Genomic DNA, 10,063 nt, shown 5'->3' with positions numbered 1-10,063 from the left:
GGAAAGAGAGAAAGAGAAGGAGGAGATAGAGAAGAGAGAGAAGGAGGAGAGGGAGGAAAGAGCGAGAATGAATAAATATGAAAATATGGAAACCGGTGAGATTAAAAAAAGATTGGGGGTATTACAGAAAATAAATGAATCTCAACGCACCGAGGAGGAAAACAAAGAATTGACAAGTCTATTTGCAATATTTTTGACAAGACTATTGACATCGTTTTCAAAGGAAAGATATTGACGTAAATTAAAGTTTTTCATTTTTTTCTTAAATAAATGGAGGAAAGAGTAAAGATGTTTCTGAGGATTCTTTATGTTTTAAAAATTAAGATTCAAATGTGCATGTTGGAAACTAAAAAGTTTTTGCACTCTGTCGGAATTTTTCTCATAAATAAATGAGTTATTGTCTCAATTGTAAAAAGAAAACTAATACTAAAAATATCTCATATTTTAAAAGTAAAAAAAGGGCTATACAAAAAGGTATATGTTCGGTGTGTGATTCAAAAAAAATCAATATGTCTCCAAAAACAAACTCGGAGGAGATATATAAAAGTTTTTATTAGGAAGTAAATTTACAACTACTGGAATACCAGGGGAATTACATCTTCCAGGGTATTCTCTCTCTGGTCCAGGCACAAACTTGGATAAAAGATTAAATGAGGCAGACAATCATAAACCATGGAGTAAACCCATCAATAGGGTTGATGAAGTGTGCATGAGACACGATATTGATTATGGGAATACCACAACTTTGAAAGAAAAACATGAAGGCGATAGAGAAATGTTGTATAATTTGTCTCTGATACAAAATCCAACCATGAGAGAAAAAGTCGATAGGTTCATCGTGAAGAAGATGATCAGTGCTAAATTGAAACTTGGACTTGGAAATTCAAAAAAAAATTATAGGCTCTTATGATGTCATAAAGACTGAAGAACAGTCAGCTGATGATTTCCATAAACCAATATTCACAAAGTTTCAGAGAAGGAAGGTTTATTCCAAGGAAGTTGATTATATCTGGTCTGCTGATTTGATTGAATTCAATAATGATAAAGGGTACAAGTATGCTTTAACCGTTATTGATTTGTGGAGTAGATATGCGTCTCAACCCTAACCCTCACATTCAAAATCTCAACCCCAACCCAACCCTCGCCCAACACCATGTCTTTTTTAAAATACGTATTTCAACAATATATTTTTTTCTCTTCTTCCAATTCTGTCTTTTAAAGCTTTCAGGTTTGATGAAGTAGAAAGGGGGAGTAAGAACTTTCCTGCACTTTCTGCCCAGAACTTTCTTGATATTGCTCTCATCAAGCACCATCCAACAAAGAACTACATCGATAGGTTGAGATCCCCAAGAGTCTTGGTAGAAACCACATTTCAAGTCTCCAAAATAAACCCAACTTTCCAAGTCTCCAAGGTATAACCACATTCCTGTTGAGTTTCCAAGATATGTATCACATTGTGAGTTATCAAGCCAGAACCCACATTTCAAATCTCAAAAAATATAACCATCTATCCAAGACTCCAAGGTAGAACCACAATTTCCAGAAATATTGTGGGTTTCAGTGAAAGATCTCACACAGTATAACTGTGGATCATCAAGGAAAACCCCATTATTCAAATTTTATGGGTTTCAGTGATAGATCTCACATAGTATAACTGTGGATCATCAAGGAAAACTCCATTTTTCCAATTTTGATAGGTTTCAGTGATAGATCTCACACAGTATAACTGTGGATCATCAAGGAAATCTCCATTTTTCCAATTTTGATGGGTTTCAGTGATAGATCTCACATAGTATAACTGTGGATCATCAATGAAATCTCCATTTTTCCAATTTTTATGGGTTTCAGTGATAGATCTCACATAGTATAACTGTGGATCATCAAGGAAAACTCCATTTTTCCAATTTGTATGGGTTTCAGTTATAGATCTCACATAGTATAACTGTGGATCATCAAGGAAATCTCCATTTTTCAAAATGTCTGAAATTTGTGTCTCCAAGGTAAGTTCCATATTTCGAACCATCTTTGCAGAACCCTTTTCCCGAGTCTCCAAGGTAGTTATTTAAACCATCAAGGCAGAACTAATTTACTGATTTTTTCAAAATTTGTGAGTCTTCAAGGTAAAACTTGTATTCTGGCGCATCAAGGTATAACTTGTTCAGTGGGTATTGTCTTGATAACTCGCAATGAGTACTATTGTTGTAAAACTCTTTTTCAGGATTTTGCTGGTCTCCAAGGTATAACTCTTTGGTTGGGTCATCAAGGACGAGCTCGTTCTGTGGGTCTTGGTCGCTCACAAGGTCTTCAACCAAACCGACAATTTTTCCCCAAGTTGTGGCAAAAGCAGTATTTTCATTTTGTATTTCAGATGCAATTTCCTGTGAGAGAAAATAATAATGTATTAATCAAGTGATTTAATTATTAAATGATTATATGCTTAAATCAAACTCTGTAAATAGGAAAATAAAATCTTACCTCAATAGATAAGAGGTTTGAATCCAGTTCATCAACTTGAAGGTTTAGTTCCATACAAGTAGTAGAACTCCAAGGAACTCCAAAGTCATCCCACTCAAGCTCATTCTGTGGGTCTTGGTCGCTCACAAGGTCTTCAACCAAACCGACAATTTTGTCCCAAGTTGTGGCAAAAGCAGTATTTTCATTTTGTATTTCAGATGCAATTTCCTGTGAGAGAAAATAATAATGTATTAATCAAGTGATTTAATTATTAAATGATTATATGCTTAAATCAAACTCTGGAAATAGGAAAATAAAATCTTACCTCAATAGATAAGAGGTTTGAATCCAGTTCATCAACTTGAAGGTTTAGTTCCATACAAGTAGTAGAACTCCAAGGAACTCCAAAGTCATCCCACTCAAGCTCATTCTGTGGGTCTTGGTCGCTCACAAGGTCTTCAACCAAACCGACAATTTCGCCCCAAGTTGTAGCAAAAGCAGTATTTTCATTTTGTATTTCAGATACAATTTTCTGTGAGAGAAAATAATATTGTATTAATTAAGTGATTTAATTATTAAATGATTATATGCTTAAATCAAACTATGTAAATAGGAAAATAAAATCTTACCTCAATAGATAAGAGGTTTGAATCCAGTTCATCAACTTGAAGGTTTAGTTTCATACAAGTACCATACAAGGTAGTAGAAATCCAAGGAACTCCAAAGTCATCGCACTCAAGTTCAGCACAGCACTCCATTGTCAAAAAAAGTGCAAAATGTTTAAAATGGAGTCTGGGTTTGAAGCTTTTATGGAGAAAGACTGGTTGCTATGGTTTCCTTTTTCAAAATGGAGAATTCTTTGAAAATTCCCTGGGCAAGCCCAGGCAAGCCTTGTGAGTCAGATGTTGTTAGAATGGAGAAAAAAATTTCAAAATGGAGAATTCTTTGGAAAATCAATGAAGGTTTCCTTTTTCAAAATGGAGAATTGTTTGGAAAATCGATTAACAGGAAATGATGTGAGTATGTGGTCCTCACAAAAGAGGGCGGGGCTTAGGAAAAGTGGGCGGAGCTTATGGGAATACCTCATGGAAAGTGGGTGGGGCTTAAAACAATTCGGTGGGGCTTAGGAAAATGGGCGTGGCTTATGGAAAATACCTCGTGAAAAGTGGGCGGGACTTATGCAAAAAAATAATCTGATGCTCAGGAGGTGGTCAGATGAGAGCATTGAGAGAAGTATATCATTTCATAATGACACAAAAGGGGTATCTTGAAAAATATAAAGATTCAAATGTTTTATTTTTAAATATTTTAGATGGAGATTATTGTGCAAAGAAAATTAAACTATTGAAGGAATTTAAGAATGAACAAATCTTTATAGGTTCAATGAGTGAGCTAAACAATATGCATTGGTTATTTGAAAAAAGTGCTCCGAGGCTAAAAGGGGAGGTTATTAAAATCTCCATTCACTTACATGTTTTAGATATTTCAACAGCAGAGAATTCAACAGGTTGGGATAAAAAGGGGTTTATTTTTAAGGAAAAAAAATGAATCGCAACAAATCTCCCATTCATTAACATGGGGGAAAGTGAGCCAGAATCAGTATGTTCACCCTACTCATATTCAAACAGAGCGAAAGACAACAAAGTTGTTTTTCTTGTATACAAAATATAATTACTGATTAGGCCTTAGTTATTTTACAACTTGGTTTTCGGATCCGCTAACGGTATATTTGACAAAATGACATATAAATATAAAACACATTTTTAGCCTTTTATATTTATACATTTTCCGCCGAAGGTGAAAAAGTTTCAAAACACGAAATGTAAGCGTCGGCATTTATTTTCAAAATATAATTTCGTGCGCGCGCCAAAATGCCGAGTCACCTTTAACCAAACTGTGCAGTAGTCTTCGGTCATGGCGTCTGAGCAGTGGCCAGCGTGGTTCAGATTGACTGTGGTTTCTGGGGTGAAAGTGATTGTGAAGAAGTATGTCAGCGGTATAAATTTGAGTGACTGTATTGGTGATTTAATCACACAACATCTTGATGATGAATATTCTGGCCGAACTATTGCATCAATTCAGTGCAGCAGCAGGGATGATTCGCAGGCTACTCTCGATCGTGCCGATTTTGTTTCCATCGAACGTTGTACATCGCTGTTCATATTGAAAGATTTCGGTGCCAAGTACGTCAAAGTTTCCCTGCGAGATGCTGATATTCAGCCTTCAACGGACCAGAAATCAGCGTTTGATGTGTTCATGGGGATGGGGAGATGGTACGATCAGATGCCCACTGAAAAGTAAGAGCTGGTTATGGCTCTGATTGACCGTTTTGAGCGTGTTGACTCCGAGTAGACACCTTTAAAAAAAAGCAATTTACCAAATTTTTCAATGATCGAAAACTAGTAATATATTTAAGCTTAAAACTGAATCATCGTTGTTGTTTTATTATATTTCTCACAAAAAGGTTTTCATACAATCTTTATGTATGGGGGGGGGTATAGATGTCTTCCTGCAGTTATTACACACCAAGAGGAGGTTAATTTGTTGTACTTTAACCTCTTCTTTCCTTCAAAAACAATTTGAATGCTCTCTTATAAGTAATACTATTTATCGCTCTCATAAGTACTCGAATCACCATTTATAGAAATATTGTCAACACTGTATGTATAAAATTTATATATACATACACATTATGTAAATACAATGAACACCACAAACATTCTTCCATGCCCTGGATCATCAGTCTCACAGCATCATCACGGTTTCAACCCTTTAACTTCGATCCAACTCAAAGCAGCTACTTCTTATGATAAGGGAAATGCGGAAGAATGAGAGTTTGTTCTCTCTCTCTTTTCAATCCAAGTATGGTCTTTCACGGTGTAGCAATTTCACTAATTTCACGAAATGTAAGAGGAAAGTGTGAAAAGTTTTTGGCCTGAAAAAAAAATGTCAAAAAACTAAAATGAGATTTTTGTCATCAAAAAAAACAAAAAAAAAACAATTTACCTAATTTTTCGATTATCAAAAGCTTGTTTTATATTTAACCTTAAAAAGGAATCACCACTGTTGTGTTATTTTCTCTGTCAATATTAAGCAAATAAGTTTTCACAATCAGAATGTACAGAGGAGTCTGTATCTCTTGCTGCAGTTACACACCACAAGTAGGTTACCATACTTTGTTACACTTTAACCTCTTCTTCACCACAAAAACATGTTGAATGCTGTCTTATAAGTATTACTATTTATTGCCCTCATAAGTATCACCATAAAGAGGAAATACTGTCAACAATGTACATAGAGAATATAAATATACATACACATAAGGTAAACAGACCTAACATCGCAAGCATTACTGCCTGGATTACAAATTGAAAAACCCCAGCATCATCGTGCTTTCAACTCTTTAACCTCGACATGACTCCTCTAAAATCAAGTAATTCTGAAAATATATATTTTGAGCTGGTCAATGGATTTTGATATTATAAACGAGGACTCATTTTTTAAAGAAATAATTCCAGGATGATGGATGTTTGATCATGGAAGAGTATTTAATCCACAGTGGATGAAATGCCTTCACGAACACATTACGGATTTCCTGAGTCCTAAATCCAAATATCAGGGGATTTACAGTGCCTGGGGTGACGATGGCAAAAAGGTCCAGGAACAATCCGTCTGCCGGTCGTTTTAGAATATTTTTCATTACCATGATGACAATACAAGTTGCAAATTGCACCGATGTCACCATGAGCTGTGTAAGGCAAGTGTGCAGAGCTTTGACATTTGCCTCCTTGCTTGAATTGTGGCATTTCCAGATGATACAGCATGTGGAGTACAATGCGGTAAATCCGGTTAAGCCAAACACAAAAGAAAAAACAATGACAATGGAAGCGGATGCGACAGAGGAGCTCTCACAAGAGGAGCGAGCCAAAGTTGTGAACAGGCACGTGCTGTCTTGCACAATCACTGACTCATTACAAAACTCTAGGTAGATCGTGACCACAGGGTAACTGATGCTGAGGAACACTGCGAGGATCTCCACCAAAAAGACAAGCTTCAGGGTGCCTCGCCTATTTGCCATCAGAGCGACGTACGTGTACGGCCAAAACACTGCACAATGTCGGTCAACGTACATGATCCAGGTGCTGAGGAACTGATGAACAAGCGTGAACTCCAACCAAAACATTTGCCACAGACATTCAGCGAACGTGATCTCTATGCGATGTACTAACGTGTTGCTGAGGACACAGGATACCCCAACGATTCCCCAGCATGCATCGGCTAATGATGAAATACTGATGTAGAGCAGCATGGGCTTGTGGAACCTGCGGGATGCACATGACATGATAATACCCGCATTGAGGAGGAGTGACAGGAACGCAATGGAAGTAAAAATCCACAATAAAACGATCCTTCTCTCATCCAGCGAGAACTTCCACAAAATGACCATACGCGGTGTCTGCTTCACAATTGTGGTATTCATTGTTGTCTTCCTGGGTAAACACATTGTGCTCACATGTAAATTATATTTATAAATCATTTCCTTATTTGTCCACATTTAAGGACAATGGTTTCTAAATACTCGGGATAAAAAAACATGGTACAACATATGTTAATGAATAAGTTTGTATCGCATTAAGTTTAAGCCATCAATGAATATTTTAACCCATTCTTCTTTAATCTATTCAACAAAAAGTGAATTTGTATATTTGTTTGTTTGGTTATTGGTTTGTTTATTTATATATGCTTCAAAAAGTAAAATAGAATGGTCAAAAAACTAGATTTTTTTTCTCCCATTTCGTCTTCAGTTGTCCTTCACTTCCCCCCGCCCATGATACACTGAAGGTTTTGGCGAGGCAGTTGTCCTGAAACAATTTGCCTTCGCCTCATGGAAGGCTAATCCAACCAAAGGCAATCTCAAAGCTCAGAAGAAGTGTGTGGCTACCCTCAGGAGAGCCAAGAAACAACATCTTCCGAATCTGAAGTCTGATCTCTCAATCCCATCTCCCTCCTCCAAATCCTGGTGGCATCTAGTCAAGTCTGTTTCTGGTTTGTGTTCCTCCTCCATCCCTTCCCTAACCTCAAATGGCCACACAGTTGACACTGCCCATGAAAAGGCTGAATGCCTCAACTGTGTGTTTGCTTCTATATCCTGTGTCCTAACCCATAGCTTTCTGGACCCACCTTAACCAGTTGCACCCAGCTGTTCCTGGACCTCTGTGTCCTTTTCTCCTGACAAGGTGGAGAGCTTGCTGTCAAACCTCGACTCAGATTCTGCAACCGGTCCAGACAGCATCAGCCCTCGTGTCCTAAAAACCTGCTCTGCTGCTCTTGATCACCCTCTCTCATTTGCTCAAGGTCATCTGCCTTCTGGTTGGAAATCAGCTAACATTACCACTCTGCATAAAAAGTTGCAAAAACAGATCCTTGCAACTACAGACCAATCAGTCTTCTCCAAATCATCAGCAAGGTTACGGAATCCATCATCGCTTCTGACATCAAATGCTTCCTCTTCTCCAATGGCCTGCTTTCCGATCATCAATTTCGATTCAGACGAGGACACACTACCCTGGACTTGCTGCTTCTGCTTTCCCAACAATGGACGGAGGACCTCAATGCCAGACATGAGATCAGAGCCATATCCCTAGACACATCGTGAGCTTTCAATATGGTCTGGCACCTCACCCTGCTCACCAACCTGTCTTCCTATGGTATCCAAGACAATCTCCACTCTTGGCTCGCAGACTTCCTCTCCTGTTGCAGTCAACTTGTGGCACTTAATGGAATTATTTCATCCCCTCTTCCTGTCCAGGCTGGAGTTCCTCAAGGCAGTGTTCTGGGCCCAGTGCTTTTTCTGGTTTTCATCAATGATCTCTCCAATTCTCTGGAAAATTCTCTTTATCTCTGAGCTGATGACTCCACCCTCCACCATACCAACTGTCATCCCTCAGATCGGCAAGCAGCAGCCTCATCACTCTCTGCAGATCTGGTAAAATAACAAGCTGGTCTACAATGTGGAACGTCTTTCAATCCTGACAAATCTCACACTCTCACTATGTCTCTCCTAAAGGACCATCTGGAAAAACCGCCATCTACTTTCTCAACAATCCTCTTGAAGAAGTCCTTTCATTCAAACTTTTGGGCCTCACAATCTGCCATGATCTTTCCGACGAAAGCCACATCTCCGAGCTGGCCTCCAAAGTCAGTCGCCAATTGGGCATCCTGCATCATGCAAAGTCCTTCCTTGGCACACCTGAGCTCCTGACCACGTACAAAGCTTTCATTTGCAGCCTGATGTACCACTGGTCTCCACTCTGGGATTGTGTGCCCACCTCTCACCTTTCTTGATCACGCTGTGGAAACCAAGACATTTAAGGTCATTAGTATCTCCCACGATTAGGCTGTCTTTGGATCTCTCAGTCTCTCACCACAGGCAGGTCGGTGGTCTTTCTGTCTTCTGCCATCTCCTCCCTGAACTTGGCCTCTCTGGCTTCAGGCAAATTATAGAGCAAATAGAGCAGAATGTTTGAAGGGTACAACCTGCCAACTTTTGTTTAAACCCAACTGCAAAGGGACTGATAATCTTCTTCGGAAACAGTTCTATCAAGGGGAATGATATTGAGCTGAAATATAAATGGGAAAGCAGCTGAAATGCACTGCGGTCGTTCACTCCAATGTTTTATATGAGAATTAACTTCTTTTTTTTTTTAAATCTAATTATTTTCATTTGGATTTCAACATAAACGTAATGCATGTAATCAAGTTGTTTAAATCGTGTTTTTTTGTTTTGCAAAATAATTCCTCAGATGCCGGGCACACACTTTGGTGCGATGTGGTTATCCATAATAATAAAGAAACCCATGTGTCAGTGTGTGGTCAATCTCCTCCACAACTCCAAAACCATTAAACCTATCAGCCCAAAACTTTCCAGGCATACAAAGGGAACTCCAAGGGAGTGCTTGAATGAAAACTGGATATTTTGGTAAATTTCAACACCCCTTTTTCAAGATAATTAAGGGGATACTTATCATCAAAAAACAAAAACAGCCTTACCAAGATGGTGGCATGTCATCTTGGTTAACCCGCTTTCACCTCACTGGGATCTTTAGGTGACATTTTGTTTTGGGATGCTCAAAAATTCCTCGACTTGGAACAGGCCGCAATGGTTTCAGTACGACAACGTGCTCAAATTTTTTTTTTCACTTTCCTCACTCATATCATCAAATGCCTGATCTTCATACCGATGAATCGCTGTGTACATCGCTTTTGTAGGTGCTATAGTTTTCAATATAGTTTTTGTCGGTGCGATAAATCTGAGAAAACTGAATGTAGCAGGAAGACTAACAGAACTGACATGTGAACAAGAAAACTACAATTGGAATATTCTAGGAATTTCTGAAACTAAATGGATTGGGCAAGGAGATTTTCTGACACATAAAGCGCACAAGTTGTGGTATTGCGGAGAAGAGACAAGACATGAAAAAGGCATAGCTTTTCTGGAACATGAGAATGCACTAAAAACAGTGCTTAGCATTCATCCATGTTCAAGCAGAATTATCTTGATCAAATAAGCAGGCAAGCCACAAAATCTAACCATCATTCAAGTATATGC

General features: G+C 38.4%; 1 protein-coding gene across 1 annotated transcript; it reads right to left on the bottom strand.

Moving 5' to 3' along the window:
* Positions 1-376: 376 nt before the first annotated feature.
* On the bottom strand, positions 377-9,222 carry LOC147033401 (uncharacterized). Its single transcript, XM_085854721.1, has 3 exons — positions 2,780-9,222; positions 2,476-2,682; positions 377-2,378 (listed from the first exon to the last, which is right to left on the bottom strand). Exons 1-3 carry the CDS (start codon positions 2,831-2,833, stop codon positions 2,082-2,084), a joined length of 558 nt encoding a protein of 185 aa, XP_085710847.1. The 5' UTR covers positions 2,834-9,222; the 3' UTR covers positions 377-2,081.
* Between the last annotated feature and the right edge of the window lie 841 nt (positions 9,223-10,063).

This window comes from Eptatretus burgeri, chromosome 2 (genome assembly GCF_056783735.1).
Source record: "Eptatretus burgeri isolate ZD-2024b chromosome 2, Ebu_testis_v1, whole genome shotgun sequence".
Classification (NCBI taxonomy): domain Eukaryota; kingdom Metazoa; phylum Chordata; class Myxini; order Myxiniformes; family Myxinidae; genus Eptatretus; species Eptatretus burgeri.
The sequence above is the reverse complement of the archived record's forward strand: the minus strand, read 5'-3'. Positions and strand labels throughout refer to the sequence as shown.

What these genes read in the sequence shown, in the direction of transcription:
- LOC147033401 (XM_085854721.1), bottom strand. Translation starts at nt 2,833, where the DNA reads ATGGAACTAAACCTTCAAGTTGATGAACTGGATTCAAACCTCTTATCT. An exon ending in CAAACCTCTTATCTATTGAG is followed by an intron (nt 2,683 to 2,779) that starts GTAAGATTTTAT and finishes TTTCTCTCACAG; the next exon opens with GAAATTGCATCTGAAATACA. An exon ending in CAAACCTCTTATCTATTGAG is followed by an intron (nt 2,379 to 2,475) that starts GTAAGATTTTAT and finishes TTTCTCTCACAG; the next exon opens with GAAATTGCATCTGAAATACA.